We start from the raw sequence: 17183 nt of genomic DNA, 5'->3' as shown, positions 1-17183 counted from the left end.
ATATCAAATCAATGTCAGTATTTCAGGAAGTTTCTATGAGTAAAAAGAGGGCAATTTGTTTTACATTTTAAAAATATTTTCTTTATGTTAGAATCTATTTATTAAGCATACAGGATCTTAGAAGCCTCGTTGTGCTCTCACCACCTGACCACTTCCTTCCTGCTCTGCACAGTGAGATGTCTCTTTCTGTTCATATTCCAAAACACTTTTTAGCTTTCACACAAGGCTATGAAAAATTTGACAATCCCATAGTGTAAATAAAGGCTAAAAAGCAACAAAACCCAGTCGAGATTTCTCTGCTATATTTTGCTAATTAAAACCTATGCTTTGTTAATTTTAAATCAGGTATCACAGCTCAGTACAACATCCTGCAAACCCTGCCAATCATTCTAGATGTTTCCCGGCCACACTGTTTACAGAGCCTGAAGATGACAGCTCAAACCATCATTCCCAGCTTTTTATCCCACTAAATCCTCACTGATTTTGCCCTATCAGCTGAAATTCAAGCCTATGCTGGTTATTCCTGAAACACTCAGGAAAGGAAGGAAGGGAAGAGAAGAAATCTCTTCTCCCAGGTTGAAGCCTGATGTGACATTTTAGTGACAACAGCTGCTGGAGCCTCCTGCTCCCTGGACAGTCCTAGGGAATATTAAAATCAGCAGAGCTAAAAAAGTCCTGGAGTTCAAGGTAAATCATGAAACTTGTGAGGCAAAGCAGGACATTTCTGGGATGTGACAAGGAACCATGGCATGGGAGAGCCTGTCCTGCTCTGGCTGACTTGGGAATCAAGGAGAGGCTTCATCTGCCAGCACACACAGCCTCTGAACTGTGTCCTGTACTGAACTGTGGCTCTTCTGAACTCTGAACAGCCTCTGTATCAGCACCAGCTGGATGGGAATTTTATTTTTTCCTGGATACAGACAACCAGTCCTCAAGGCACACTCTCCTTTGGATGGCATGATGCAAGAACCACACTGAAAGGCAGCAAATAGAGAGATAAAACCCAACTCCCTGACCACCTAAAGCTGAAATGAAACATCACTGGAGGCCCAGCTGGCTCCAGACAGATCAGAAGTGTTGTGTAACATCAGAACAGTGTTTCCATCCATCCTAAAATGTGAAAAAGATAAACATACCCAGTGAGGAAACAGGAAGGATTATAATGCACATCCTTACCATACACGAGGTTGGAATTCTGTTGCTTCAACTCCTGGACAATATCCACCACCATTGCCAGAAATGATGTGTCTCTTGTATACCCTTTTAGGAAAGATAAAAAAAAAGACATCTTTTGAAGTCCAATTTCTTGAACACTTTTGCTGTTTTTAGTTTTGGATAGGAATGCTGCATATTTCTATTCTTTGGATAAATGCATTTTTAGAACAAAGGCATTTATTTCAGTAGTTGACTCAGGAATAATAGGTTGGAATACAAATTCAGGCAGTGCTTGCACAACTACAAGTATAACCTTAAAAATCCATTTACTAAGAATGCTGTATAGGAAAGGCTCATATAACTTCAAAATGCTTGAACATATATGAACAAAGGTCAGGCTAGAAGGAAAGAACATTCCTTTTAATAAAAACATTATTTTGATAAGTATTATTTTTCATGCAGTAAACAGAATTTTTTAAAAATTCCATATACTTTTCTCATATTCTGTCTTTAGGCAGTTTTTTATTATTAATAGTGTTCCTGCTGATAGAGTCCAACACATTAATGCAATAGAGATTTAACCTTGATAATTTTAGAGCAATCTCCAAAACACCAATAAAGTTCCTATTTTTCAGGCTTAGCAGTGAAATAAGCTGGGAATAAGTTTTACTGTATTTCAAGGCTCCAATCACAATGCTAGCACCAAAATATTCTTATTTAATCACTAGTTTTTAAATGTTATAGATGTTCCTTAATTGATATATTTATGTATTAACTTTACTAAGAACATTTATGAGTTATCTATTTGATTTTAATTTATTGTAGTTCTTTTCTTGGGGATGGGGCTGGGGCTGGGCAGGGCCATAAGCTGGACTCAGTATTTGTGGGTCCCTTCCAGCTCAGCATATTTTGTGATTCTCTGATTTAATACTATTATTTTTAGCAGGGCAGCATCTTTCAATGTCCTTGGAAATGTCCATTCTAATAAAATATTTTAAACTACATTAAAAAAGTAGATTTTGGAGATTTTTTTTAACTTGAAAAATTGATCAATTCTTGGGTGCTGCAGAGAAATGGAAAAGATTCTTTGCCAAAATTCTGGATTTTATCCAGAAATGCTGACAATCAGTCAAAAGAGTCAAGCAAAGTTTTTTTAAAAAATAACCTGTCATGGCAGACTGGCTGGAAAATAATACTGCGTTGAATAATAATAATAATACTGAGTAAATAATAATACTGAAAATAATACTGTACATCACTAACAGAGATGTTTAAAACAGTTACAATGAACTGAAATTTATCTCTTCCCTTGAGTGTCTTACTGTAAATGAAAGAAATACAAGAAGATCTACAAATAGCTAACAGTCACAAAAAGTCCATGGACTGTTACTTTGTATAATTGGCCTACAGACAATAATTTTAATCTCAGCTGAGATATCTATAATCATCAGACAATTAACAGTCAAACCCCACCTGCAGATAAATTGCTTTTCAGTGTTTAAATAATCATATTTCAGTGTTTAAATAATCATATCCAGCTTGTTTGAGATACAAAGTAGTTGTACACTATAGTGAATGTCTGTTTGAAGAGAAAAATCTGACTTTTCATCATGAATGGAAAAAAAATGGGTTTTAATTTCAGCCACAGTGCAGCTGAAGACTAAAACACAAAAAGCATTATTAGACGTTCAGAAATTACTGCTCCTTCTACTCATGCCTTCTTTTTGTTCATACTGAAAATGGCTGCAGCAAAAGAGATTTTAAAACAAACCTGAACAACACACAAAAATTCCTATTTTACAAGACTTTTATTAATAAAGAATCCATTTTTCTCCCAAATTCCTTTGTGCTGAAGATTTCTATTTTCCTTCTACCATTTTTAATCTCTTAAATCCATTTTGCCAGTGAAAAGAAATGAGTAGAGGTCTTTTCCAAGAGTTGGAAGTGAAATAAAAAAGGAACATTTCTGCTAAAAGAATATTCAAATATTATTTATATATTTTGCACACTTAACATCTTCTGAAAATTCCTACAATACAGAGTGCTTTTCCTGGAAATGTTCTCTGTGTGAGTTCCTTCCAGGAAAGAAAGGTTGTTTATCTATTTCTCAAAAACAAACATCCCAATTATGCCAAAATTAATTTCTTAACCTTAGTTCAATCTATTTGCTATTCAGTCTCCCTTATTTTGGAGATATTTCTTGAAAAATCCCTGACAGTAACTCTTTGGACATGTCTCACCCAGAATGACTGCTTTGGAGTTATAACCCATGCACTTAAAATTTCCAGTTTTCCCTGTGTATAAAGAACATTCCTACAGGTGGAAGCCATGAAATCAATCAAATCTGGTGGTCTGGTATTTCTGCTTACCTTTAAAAAGTCCCTGTTCACTGCTGCAAGAAATTTAAATTATCCAAACCAGATGCACAGCTCTTACTGAGGTGAAATCTGATCAGTAACCTACTTTTGAGAAGCAGGAATTGGGTGAAAAGAAATTTTTATTAAAAACTTGCAGAATCTCTCCTTTCTGTGAAGTATTCTACAAGAAGTTCTCTTTGCCTGTATTTATAAACACTTAGTGCAAGCACAGGAAAACACTGCAGAACTGTATTCACTCCGATGACCTACACAGTAACTGTCACAGACATCTTTTCATGAAAAACCCTTCCCTTAGGATTTTTCCTCCTGAGAAGCTGAGAGGCCTCAGGAACAAAATGTAAACAATTATTATCATCTGCTGCTGTGGAATGCAACAGGTGGATCTATGACTGGTCTCATGTTGGTTGTGTGTAATCAATGGCCAATCACAGTGAGCTGGCTCAGACACAGGGCCCGAGCCACAAACCTTCGTTATCATTCTTTCAGATTCTATTCTTAGCTTAGCTAGCCTTCTGATGAAACCTTTTCTTCTATTCTTTTAGTATAGTTTTAATGTAATATATATCATAAAATAATAAATCAGCCTTCTGAAAAGGAGATCCTCCTCTGGAGTCAGATCCTCGTCTCTTCCCTCAACATAAGATCCCTGTGAACACGGTCACACAGTAACAAGAGCAAAAAATCAAGATATATGACAGTCAAAGCAAAGACCATATTCTACTCATACTTTGCTCACTGTCCAAAGCACTAAGCCTTAAATATCAAATAAAAAAAAATCAAGGATAGAAAAAAAATCAAGAGAACTGTTTATAAAATCACACTGCAGTACCACAGAGTGTTAGCACTGCAGATTAAGGAGAAAGGGTTAAACTCATGTCTTCCTAATAAATTTAAAAATAATACTCTGACATTCCTGATGCATTGTTCCAAAAGAGGCACTCCCAAAATATGAAGTGAGCCTGTACATGCCTGGCCTGTACAAGTCTGTAAATGATACCAGGGGATCAATTTACCTGCCCAGTTACAACCTCCCAGGTGAACAGCACTGAGCCAGTTCAGATTATAATATACAGCTGAAATTTTAATTGCGTGGCTTGCAACAAGGAGGGATATGTGTTTTAATTTTCTTCAGCCCTGTTTACACCTGCTGGGAGCTGCAGGGAACAAGCTCTCGTTACCTGTGAGCACATAATCGTAGCGGTTGACCTTGTTCAGCTTCAGCCCTTCGTAGAGTTCATGCAGCTCATCTGAATTCAGCACCTGACCCTTCCAGTGGGCATAGCCTGCAAAGAAAACACCAGGGCAGCTCTCAAGAGATGGATCTTCTGTTTCAGATCACACAGATGATACACATGGAGGGACCACACATCCAGTATCAGCACAGGAAGGATTTTCAGTTCCCCTCCTGTGAAATGCTGGTGCTGAGTGAAGGCTGCTGTCAGCAGAACAGGATGTGTGCTCAACTTTTCCTCAGCATCTCTGCCTCCCAAAGGAGCTGGAGTGACTACATTGCAGTCTGAGAGTGTCTGTTTAACAGAAAATCAAGCTGAGCACACACAGCTCCTGCAAGGTTTCCCATAGAGCTTCTGCAAGTTATCCCTTTTCTGTGTGGAGGAGGAAAAACATATGTTTTAGATTTCACTGGAGGAGGGTGTCAGTATAATCTATTTTTGTTATCTTATACTATATATAAAAAAAAGGAAATATTGACAGTTAGATGACAATCTTAATAGGCTTATAGATCTGCCTGGACAGAGGCCTGCACCCATCAGATAAAGCATCCACTGGGACCTGTGTGTCACAAACAGAGTGACCACAGCAGAACACTGCCATGGGTGATCTTTAAATGCACAGGGTCACCTGACAGACTTTCTTCCAAAAATAGCACAGATTCAGTGCTGAGGATCCTGGAGGAGGAAAGGAGTAGCAGAAAGGCACTACAAACAGATAAATAATATCCATATACTCCATATATCCTTGAATGATTTCTAAGAATTACAAGCAAATATGCTCAGCTGAGAGAAGCAGATGAAAGGTGGAAGTTACTTGGGATAAACTCAGCAGATTCGAGCAAACAGTGGACCAAGGTCCATGGCAGCCAATTCAAAGGAAAATAAAAAATATCTCCCTTAACAGAATCTAAACATTTGTTGAAAAATGTAAATGCATCTTGCACCTTGTCAGCAAAGCCTATCCATCAAGGTGGCACCAATCACTCCTCTGTATGTAAGAATGGGGCTTCCAACAGGATATTGGATGAGACATCCACATTTTAACTCTTTCAATCTCAATAAATTCACATTTTGTAAAAAGGCTTAACTTTTTTTTACCTGGAATGAGGAAAAGTGAAAGGTTAAGTGAGGTATCCTCTCCCATACCTCCCCTGTGTAAAGACAATTGTATTTTGTTTGTTTTAACTTCTGCTCTTGCAGTTAGAAAATTCTGTGATGAAAACTGTTGGCTTTGATTATCACTCTAAACTGACTTATTAGAGTGACTGTCAAAAGGTGTCTAGAGGCTGGGATAAGCACATTTTTCACATTTCCTTCTTGTGAGTGCAAACAGACCCACAGTATGGTGAGCAGATGGATCATTTTGCTCTCCTCAGCTCACAAAGGCCAAGCCTCTAAAACACAACTTGCTGCCAGCTGGCTGGGGGCCTGACTCACATCAGCCACCCAGGAAAATGCTGCTCACAAAGTCCCTGTGAAGAAAGGGCCAAAGTAGGGGATTTCTGTTCTGAAGAACCCCTGAGTGCATGTAAATCCAGTGTTTGGTTTATTTAACACAAATGCAGATATTTGTTCTGTCACATCTGCAGCATCACACAGAAATAATCTGTCCTCTCCCTCAGCCTCTGCAGCACTGAAAATCCAGCAAAGGGACACAACAGTGTGTGGCATTCACATTCTCTGAACATGCCCAGGGTTTTTTCTCCTGGGAAGCTGAAAGGCAGCAAGAGGCTTCAGAAAAAAAGGAAAACAATTCTTATCTCATTTGCTTCTCCTGTATTGTGCTTATGTGGAATGTGTTTGGAGATTGTTTACCCACAGGTGATTGTTTCATTGGATTCTGCTGTGAGTTGTTTTCACTCTTTGGCCAATTGGGGCCAAGCTGTGTCAGGACTCTCAAAAGAGTCACGAGTTTTCGTTATTATCTTTTTAGCATTCAGTATTTTTTCTGTATTCTTTAGTATAGTATAGTATTAATATAATATAGTATAATAAAGTAATAAATTAGCTTTCTGAGAACATGGAGTCAGATGCATCAGTCTCTCCCCTCATCAGGTTGCCCACATTTACAACAACAGAGTTCTTCCATTGGGGCCACCAAGGAAACTGGGGGCACTTTTCACCCAGAATCAAGGCAGAAAATGCTGATATTTATCTTACACATGGCCATAAAAATAACTATGACAGATTGCCCAGGCAACCTGGATACTTTCAGGAGCCTTCCTTACAAAGACCCCGTAAATTCCCTACTTAACCAAAAGTTCACCTTCCCATGTCAAGCTGTCTTAAATGGTCAGTGCACAGGGTTCATGTTACACTGATCCTCCACTGAGGGAGAGAAATAAATACAAAAACTCAAATTCAGGCAGCAGCCCAGCTCATCTCTGGAGCTGGTGTCACCCACATGGAGCAGGGACATTGTCTGAGCTCTGCAGCAATGACTTCCACAGGTAACTTGAGGATCTTTTTAATTATCTGGTAACGTGTAATACAACCTGAAGTCTAACTACACAACAGCCAGAGCTAAAAACAAAGCCCTAGGGAAGCTCTCAGGGAAGCCCCAGCTATTGAGACAGCTATTATTTTTATTAAAAATAAAAGGGAATGACTTCACTGGAGCTGCAGAGAACTGTGATGTCACTAGGAACTGAATTATGTTCACCAAACTAAATCAAAACTGGCAGCAAGATGAGAACACCCCTATGTCCTTTCCCCAGGGTAATTTCATGTAATGTGACAAACAGAAGGGGCAAATCTCCTGACCCTGCATTTATCCTACTTTCCTGGCAGAATGTAACACCAAAAAGCAGAAAGACTGGAGAAAAAGCCAATTACTCATGTTCAAAAAGGGTTTCATGAACTGGAGGACGGGGTCCCAGAAAGAGGGACTATCTTGAAAAGGGAAAGGTAGAAAGGAAGAAAGCTGAGTCTTCCTTGTTTTGGGTACAAAACCACCAAACAATTCCCCTCATTGCTGGGTCTGAGAGAGCAGAGAGAACACTGCAAATCATGACACAGCTCTTCAAAACCCCACTTGGCTCAGACTGCATTCGTCTCCCACGTCTGTAATAACTTTAAACACACAGATGAACATAAACACCTCAATAACCTTACACCCCTTCTGCCTGGGTTATTATCTTTTATTGCAATTACATCCTATCTATTTGCTTTTAGCAGATAAGGCAATGACAAACAAGTAAGATACAACCTCATGTCACTAAAATGATGAACATATTCATCGGTTTCCAAGGAAATGTCCTGGTTCATTGGACATTGGTATGAAAAATAAATAAAGTAGCAAAAACCACAACCAAGAGAGGCAGCTAAAACTTCCCCCAAGATGAATTTACATACTTGCCTTCCTCTGGTTTTTTTTTTCCCTTTGGAGTGTGTTTATAATCCTCTTAATTACTTTCAAAAACAAGGAAGAAAGAAAATGAAATTACCAGGCATATCAGAAGGGAAAAAAAAAAAACCCAACTGACCAACACAGCAAGAGAAAAACAAGCTACCATTTTAGTATAGCAAAGCATGCAAGATTCCTTTGTTTTCCAACCCAGAACATTCTGTTCTGAGGTTTGAGTTCTTCCTGTGGTGCTCCCTGCAAAACTATTCCAAGTGACTCCAGTAACAAAGAATTTCACATGGGAAAAAGGAAGAAAGTTGTAGTGTTTAAGATGGACAGGGAATCTGGGCCCAGCTGTGTCACAAAATTCACATTGCACACTCCAGCAGACAACCTGCTCTGAGCACATGACTCATCTACAGCCACCAGGAGGCCTTCAACAAAAGCAGAAATGAAGAACCAAATTCCCCAGTGGATTTTCTATGGCTGGTCACAGAGTGGGAGTAAAATGTTATCAGTGTCAGGCACAAGTGGAGATCTTTTCTTTCTGCCCTGCACACACAGGGGTGAATGAATCACCTGGGTGGGCAGACTGTGCACAATCACATCAAGATATAATTGTAATTTCTCATGTCTTAGACCCACCAGCCAACCCAGCCACCTACTGCACACCCACTAAATGGAAGTCAAACGTGCTCAAGAATAAAAGGAAAAGTAACAAAAAAAACTCCAGGCTGTTTGTTCCAGAGCTGTTTCAAAGGTAGGATTTGGTTGGCAGAGTAAGCACATTATTGTTTAAAATTAACCTACCAATGAGAAACAGAACTGAAAATCACTGAAGAATTAAAAATTCACCCCCAAAAAATATCAATTATACAATTAAAAATAAATCCAGGTTTTTATTTTTGCACATCATATGAGGTGATGCTTCTGCAAAGGGTTTATTAATATAGCATAAAGAGAACAATCTTAATAGGCTGCATGACAGCTTCTTTTATTTGTATGTGCAGCATGATGCCACTCAAGTGTGAGTCACTCTAATCACTGAAGTTCCTCACGAAGCAACATGACAAACTCTTCTCCCGGGGCACTGATTCAAAGCCCATTTTCCAAATTTCAGGATTATCAGAGACTAAAGAAAGCTGCAATTTCTGAGCAGGAGTCAGCAGAAAGAGGCCTGTGGTATCTTACTAATTTGTAGACAGGGCAAAAAAAGAGCAATAATGATTCACCAAAGGCTGTTAGTCATAAATTCTCTCTGCATTTTATTTGCTGCTAATTCCAAATTTAAAAAAAGGGGAAAGAAAGAAAGAAAGGATACTATGTCCAAACCCCACACATTCTTCCACCTGTGCTCCTCTGGCATTCTTCCAGAAACTAAAGTTCACAGACAGATTTTGAAGGAGGAATTTGTCCTCCAGCTTTGATGATGATGACAGAAATGGTTCTTGTAAAATTTTGTTTTTATAGGAAAACCAAGTTAGCTTCACCCATTCACCCAGCACACAATGCCTGTGTATTGCAGGACAGTGCCAGACACAAGCTCTGCTTCCCAAAAACCATGAGGCTGTGCGGCAAACTTTGTGATTTTTTAACAGATTCAGTAAAAAACAAACAAACAAAAAAAACAGAACCACCCCTCCAAAAAAACCCCAACAACCAAACAAAAAGAAAACAAAAAAACCCTCACAAAACAAAAACAAACAAAACAATGAAAAAAAACTAAACCAAACCTGAACAAAAAAAAGACTCCTGAAGATTTGGGATGCTCATTTCAGTCTTCATGTGGGAGGAGGAACCACAAATTTAATGTTCCTTCCACTGTTTGCCAAACCTTGAATGAAACACTGGAAACCTCTCCTTGGCTGTGATATCATTAAAAACAAAATTAAAATCTTCTTTTTTGTTTTAAGAACCCGGTCACCCTACTGATAATGTAATTTTCCCATCTTGAGACACATTCAGTTTATGGTCTATAAAACTTCTATTAAGCTCTTGCAGTGCCCTATAAAGCTGATTTAATCTTGAAACAGAAAGCCAACAAACAACACGTGCTCATGCATTTCAAGCACTGAATAATTTGACATGAAAAAATTGCTTAATTTGTGGAAAATTACAACAGTTTCACCCAGCTATTGAAATTAAACAACAGAAAATCCCAAACCCCAAAACTAAATAAATTCTTTAAATAAACAGAAGTCACACCTAAGTATCTTTGAAAAACACAAGAGAACCTTTGTACTATGCCAAAGGGTACAAGCAAAATAAGCAGATTTTTGCCTAAGCCAGGAAAGGCCCCATTCCCTTGTTTAATTATTACCTTTTTTGGTTTTTTTTTGTTATTACCCTTCCTCAACAAGCAGAGATAGCTTTAAAGCCAGCTTTGAAACATTAATTTTTTTGTCCCAAGGTGACACTAAATTCCCTGCATGATAGTCATCTTAGAACCTTCTGAAAGCTGCATGAATAGTTTGATCTCTGTTTCAAAATTAGTAATTTATTAATAGAGCTGCACCTGTAGAGATACTAAAAAAGTACCTCAACTTTTGCCTTCTTGTTTCTTTGTCAGAAAAAAACTTCTGCTCTTTTCCAAGATGCCAGAATTTGCTTCCAGATTATTTTCTGAAGACACCTATAGATTTTCTCTATCTAGAGTAGCTCTCCTCTCAAACAACGAGCCACCACCAAGACATGAATCTCCAGTAATCCAAAAATAGCAAGTCACTTGGAGCTCTTTTATGGGTGAAAGGTATTGCTAAAATAAACATAAATTTCAGATTTCTTTTAAAAAATCAAGTCCTCTACAACTGTGAGTATTAGGAAGTCTGAACATATTGGGGGAGTGCATTGCATTCAGGCTTAGAGCTTAATTAAAAATACATCCAAAGGTATTAAGGCCTTTCTTCCCACCAAAATGAGATTTTTGGGATACTTGGTAGTACCTGAATGGGCACATAGTGAGGAAACATTAATCTACCTCTGTATTTTTCTGATGTTTGATTTGATAATGTGACTGACTCTCATAGAGCCATAATTCACAGAACACCTTTGTTCACATGCTTGGCTGAGTAAATGTATTTGTGTTATTTCACTATCAGTATTTGTGTTATTTCACCATCTGTATTTGTGTTATTTCACCATCTGACTTATTTAGATCACTGCCCAACAAAAGAAATTCACACTCTGAAGGGCAGAAATGGACATTACCACATCCATCCTACTCCCATCTTCAGGCTTCTGAGAGACATGAATGAAAACATGAAAATTACATTTCCATCCTCTATCATGAAAACGTGAGTGAAAATATGAGACCAATGTTCTCTTAAATTGGTTTGTGGCTCCCAAAGAGTCTTCTGTCTTTATATAAGACCAGGATGAGGTGAGTCCCATGCTGAGTGAGTTCAGTGACTGTGGAGTAAATCTGTAAAATTTTACCTGTGTGGTTTGAAAACTGGACAGAGTTCACTGTGTCAACTTCAAATCCCAAAACCTGTAACAGAACACAGAAATATTTCTTTTACTAACACAACTTTGTTAGTACATTACCCACATCACAAAAAAAGAGAACTCCTTGCTGTCCCATGCATACTTTAAAATCTTGGGAGCTGAGTCAACAAACATGCAACATAAACAAAGAGCACAGAGCTCTATTACAGCAACAAACAGGGATCAAAAATGCCACTGGCAGCAGCACCAGAAAAACACAGCTCAGGATGCTCAGGCTGGAGTTCATCTGGGGATAAGGCCAGAGAGGCTCCTCCAGCAGCAAGCACTGAAACCTTGAAGAAAGCCTTGGCTGGCATTTCTTGGCAAGAAAAGAAGTACAAGGTACTAAATTAATGCACAATATGGAGGGATGATGCTGTTGGCATTCCAGAAAACCAATTTTTCTAAAAGGAGGACAAGAGGGATCTTAAAAGGGATCAATACTACAAGCCATACTTGGATGTCACAACCAGTTCCTTTAAAACTAAAAGAGAACAGAAAGAAGTCACAGAGAATTAATTTGTGGTATGATTAGGCAATACAAGGGAGAAACAAACACAGAATTAAAAAGGCCTAAAGCATGCTCTGAGAGCCACCTGCTACATTGCATTACCAGCAATCCAAATACTGAAATACCCAATAATTTCCTAGTGCAATCAACTAATATTCTTGTCACCCAAAAATATATAAATAATATGAAAATAAGAGCATCCAATCAGTAGAAAACTAATGAGGATTTTTAACCTGACAATACCTGTTTAATACAGACAGGCACTGCTAGTCAAGCCATTTTTAGACATTTTTGTGTCACGCAAGGAATTCTAATGCAAAAGTGACATTAACAGTCTGACAGCCGAGTCTTTGTTTCCTCATCCAGCTTGCTCTGAGTAAGAAATCTCCTCAAAAGAAGTGCTGCTATGTATGGCTCAGTGAGTCACACTGGAGATAACAGCAATGATGCACCACTGTGCATGATCCTCTTTCAGGCAATTTGCTGCGAGGGGGGAGTGAGCAAACAAAGCTTTTCCAGTCACGTTTTCCAGGCAGACTCACTCCTCTCCCTCTTCTGTCGTGAAGGCAACTCCTTCTCACAGATTAAAACCCTTTTGGGTACCTGGTGTCAGACATCAGGCTTTCCCTGTGCCTGTACCTCCCCTGGGATAAACCTTCATTCCAATAGCTGGCTACAAGATGAAGCTACGTGCTGTGACAGGTTGTTCATTTCTACTCTTCTGTTGTCTCACATCCACACAGGTCTTCTTAGAAAAAAATCTCTTATTTCAATAGTTAATAAAGGTTTCTGTTCCTTCCTCACCAGAAAGCAAAGTAATTTTGGATTAGTGGTACACAGAATGGTGGATTACCTCAACGTGACCAGGTTCAAATTAAACTCAGCATCTATGCTCCCCACAGATTCTTGTTTCACCTTGGTGGATTTTATTTTAAAGCCCCAGGAACTGAACAGTTGGGAACTGACAACACTGTTATGACCTTAACCTTGATGTCTGGACATGCTCTTCAAGCAAATAAATGGGAACATGGCCTCTAACCAGATTATCATCCCATAATCAATTCCCCTCCCTGTAATGAACAGACCTAGGTTGCTACTTCCTAAAGTATCTTGGCAATAACTGTGAATTAATTCATTTTCTCTGCAGTATTCAGATCATGTCTCTCCAAATACTTAAAACCTAAGACTACAGAGCACCCTTGCAGTGATTTAGTGACTAATCAGGTTTTCACTCAGTGCTTTAGGGAAGGAGAGCAGGCACAGCTGCTGCAGGGAGGGCAGTTCTACAACACTCAGATGTCCCAGATGATGGCCACCAATATGAGCAGTCCTTCTTTTGTGCCTTCCCCAGCACAAGTTATCATCTGATTTCCCAGCCAGGTTTTCCACAGGATTAGGGATTTTTGGTTTGTTTTGGTCAGTTAATCTGCTTCAACCAAAAGATGGAAAAGTACAAGGAGGCCACGTCTCTTGGAGATAGTCAGGTGCCAGGTTAGCTTGGCTGTACACTTGGTAAAACATTAAATAAAACGCTTTGGAGAGTGGATGAAAAGCCACAGACAGCTCAAATTCTGCAAGGGACCTTGATATTCTGGGTTTTTTTCATCAGTCCGAAACAGGCTACAAAAAACCTTTCAAGGTCTCAATAAAAGTCACTTACTGGTATTAGTCTACTCTGTCACAGCTTCCAGTTTCCTCCAAAGTTTTGTTTTTAATAAACATGTATGACTGAAATCTAACACACCTAATTCTGAATCCTGATTCAACTCCTAAAATAACTCACAGTTACTCCAAAGTATTTCCTTTTATAAAGGTGCTTGCTAAGGCCTAGGCTTAGCATTAGTAGTAGAATAATCAAAAAGAATGCTGAAGCCACATTAAGCCAAGTTGTTTGTTTTCAAGGCAAATTGCATTTAAATGTCCCATAGAATTTAGTCACCATCAGACAACCTGAAAACAGGATTGAGGTGATAAAAGCAGCTTTTCACAGCAGTCACCTCTTCTAGGCCTAGAGAAAGAACTGTGTCTTTATTTTGGTCTGCATAATTCATTTTAACAACTTGATCGTTTCTAGTGGATAAGGAAGCGTTGTTTTCTTCCTCCAACCAACAGTAAAACACCAGTGTTAGTGACTGTCATCCTTCACACCTGAAGGACATCAGAGGCAGTTTCTGATGCACTGAATGATGAACACTTTCCTTGCTTACAAAGGGAATTTTGTTCCAAAAATATCTTGTTAATCCTTTTTAATACATACTCACACTTTTAATTCCTTGTGCAAACCTAACTAGAAGCACTGGTTTTGAGAGTTTTTTTAATTAATAAAAAATTTCTGCTCAAACCAGAGGTTAAAGAAATATTAGGTGAAAGTTAACGAATTAGAAATACATTATTTTTGTATTTACAGACCCTTGAAAACTGAGATCAGAGCAAATTAATTGAATGAGACAAATCATACTAAAAAAGAGTCAATCTATCATATTTGCACGCAAGAGTAGCAACTATGACCTGAAAATATGTATTTAGTAGGATATAACAATTTTCCTACTGTAATAAACCAGTAAGAATAAACTTTTTCTTCAGAAAACTACCAGAAAGTAAAAATTCAAAACAGAGCTAAACTTAATATATAAAATTTCTTGCTTGTGTACACACACGTGTTCCTTGTACCTGTGTGTAAATAAACTGAAGGACCCACCCCACTTGGAGTTTGCCTGTGGCAGAACAAGTCCTGTTTGATCACACACATCTCCTGACCTGCATGATCTGCTCTCCCAAAGCTCTCCAGGAGAGGACAATTCCAAATTTCCATGCTCTGCTGTCACCCTGTGTAAGGATCAGTTGTTCACAGAACAGGATACCTTGGGCAAATCCAAACCCAGAGCCAGTGTGGGTGAGGATGGTAAGTGCTTTTCCAAGGAAAAAGATGGATGAGTCCATCCTAAATCTCTCAGCTTGCAGTCTAAACACATGTCAAATGTTCTTCTAAAACCCAAACCATACTTGCCTGGATCACATCACACAGTGATATTTGCAATTGAAATCTTAAAGGAAAATGGGCAAATTCAATGTATTTTTCAAGTATCTTCAAATAAAAGAGGCAGAACTGTTATACTTCTAAAATTAAATCACAAAACAGTAAAACTGGAGGAGTTCTGTGCTTGGAAGGTCTGGCTGGCAGATCTGACACATTTCAGAAAAATATTTGCAAGACTAAATCCAAGTGAACACAGCAGAGCAGAACCCAGGAGAAGAAACAACCAGCACAAAGCACATTATGCATGACATCAAATTCAGCTGAGTTCTCATCACAGGTAACTGAAGGGAAGGAACAAATCTCATCCAGTTCTTCCTCCAAGTGCTTTCCCTGCCTTGCTAAGAGAAACTGGGACCAGGGCAGGGCTGTGGTCTAGAGAACTACCCAAATAAAAATAGCAAATATTCAAGGGGAAAATCAACCCACAAGAAAGGAAGAGACTTCAAAATACATGGAGAACCTCTAAAGGTGTTGGCTCTTTTGGAAAAGAGGATAAACAGCCTAGTTTTCTTAAAAGCATGAAAGTAATTTGAACTTACATCCAGCCATTATGCTCAAAATAAAAAGCCAAGAAATGGGTCTTCCTCAGGATTAAAATTTTACAAGAGATAGCAGTTGTTTGTCTAGTGGAGCAACCTAAAGGCCCAGAGAGACAGAAAATATCTTGAATTGGGTACATTACATAAACAGCTGGATCTCAGCTTTGGTTCACTCTAATCATGTAACCCTTTGGACTTTGCCACTGCCCTAATCTCAGCTTTGTTTAAAATTTAGTTTCTCTTCCCATTCCTTCCAGAAAACATTCCAACCACATAAACACTAAAATGTGTTACTTCATCACCATGACAAACCATTGCCTAAGACTGTTAGAAATCAAATATTACAAACATACAGTCCAGAGGAGAGCCTCAGTTGTTATGAAAAAGGGAGGCTGAAAAACAGGAAGAAAACCATTTCACAGTATGGAAAATTGTGAGTGTAGCAACAGAGAAATGAGCAGGAAGATTTTGAAGCAAATGCAATATCTGAAATTCAGTTTTAATGATTGCCAACCTTTATGTTTATATCTGTGTAATCTACATTATGCACCAATGGCCTGGAGACAAATAAAGGTACTCACTTCTACCTCCTAATCCTATTTGGGATCTGATTATTAACACCACTTGAGTCAGAAAACTGTTAACTTCAAAGATTAGCTCTGCCTCAGAGTAAATATTAATATAATTTCTCATTTAATAATTTTATTTGCTCTGAGAAATGTGAAAAGCTGTTACTGAACTGCTTCTGTTTAAATTTGTTTTGCAGCTTTACTATGCTCCTGCAGGGGATAAAGGCATATTTCCAATGTCACAGACTCTGTAGTACTCAGGAAATTCTCCTTTTTGCATTGTTTGTATGCAGCTTGGGGAGGAAAAAAGTATTATTTTTTTTAAAGAGAGAAATATCCTGTATCTCCTAAGTGTGTGAGAAAAACTGTAACTTGAATTACAGAAACATCTGAACTGAACTAAGTTTTAGTGGTTTCCAGGGTACTAAACATTAGAAAAAACAACAACAAAAATATCTCCCAATTTCCAATGCATTTTATGTGGATATTCAGAGAAAGGGGGCTTAGAGGGGGCTGAGATGCTCTGGGAGTTGCTGTCATTGGAGGTTTCCAAGGGGGATAAACCCCTGAGCAGCCTGGGCTGAACTTAGGGCTGCCCAAGCTTTGAGCCAGAGACCCCTGAAGTCCCTTCCAGCCTGGGTCACTCCTCATCAGTGACACAATTACCTACAAAAACCTCCGTTTTATCCATTGTAAAATCCCACAAAATACCACCAGCATCTCCCCAACCTAAAGTTCTGGCTTTAAGGATAAAGCCCAGGGGTACTCTAAGTTTACACTATTAACTGTGCCAGTTTTGACAGTAAAAATAATACATCCTTTGCTGTTAAATGACCAGTGGACCAATTTAACTAGAATGCTTTAGTTTGTACTTAATTTAAACAACCTTAGAGAACAATGACCTAGTTCTGCAAGAATGAAATTCAATTA

The 17183-nt window shown here is 38.5% G+C and overlaps 1 protein-coding gene across 1 annotated transcript in view; it reads right to left on the bottom strand.

Annotated features, from left to right (window-relative positions):
• PDXK (pyridoxal kinase) overlaps window positions 1–17183 on the bottom strand; it is a 47183-nt gene that overhangs the window by 16614 nt on the left and 13386 nt on the right. The window contains exons 2-4 of the mRNA XM_005489001.4: window positions 11547–11601; window positions 4712–4816; window positions 1177–1260 (exon numbers count right to left, since the gene is read on the bottom strand). Coding sequence (XP_005489058.2) covers window positions 1177–1260; window positions 4712–4816; window positions 11547–11601 — 244 coding nt within the window. The remainder of the gene's footprint in view (window positions 1–1176; window positions 1261–4711; window positions 4817–11546; window positions 11602–17183) is intronic.

Source organism: Zonotrichia albicollis, chromosome 2, assembly GCF_047830755.1.
Source record: "Zonotrichia albicollis isolate bZonAlb1 chromosome 2, bZonAlb1.hap1, whole genome shotgun sequence".
Lineage (NCBI taxonomy): Eukaryota > Metazoa > Chordata > Aves > Passeriformes > Passerellidae > Zonotrichia > Zonotrichia albicollis.
Note: the sequence above shows the minus strand (reverse complement) of the source record. Positions and strands in the feature narration are given on the sequence as shown.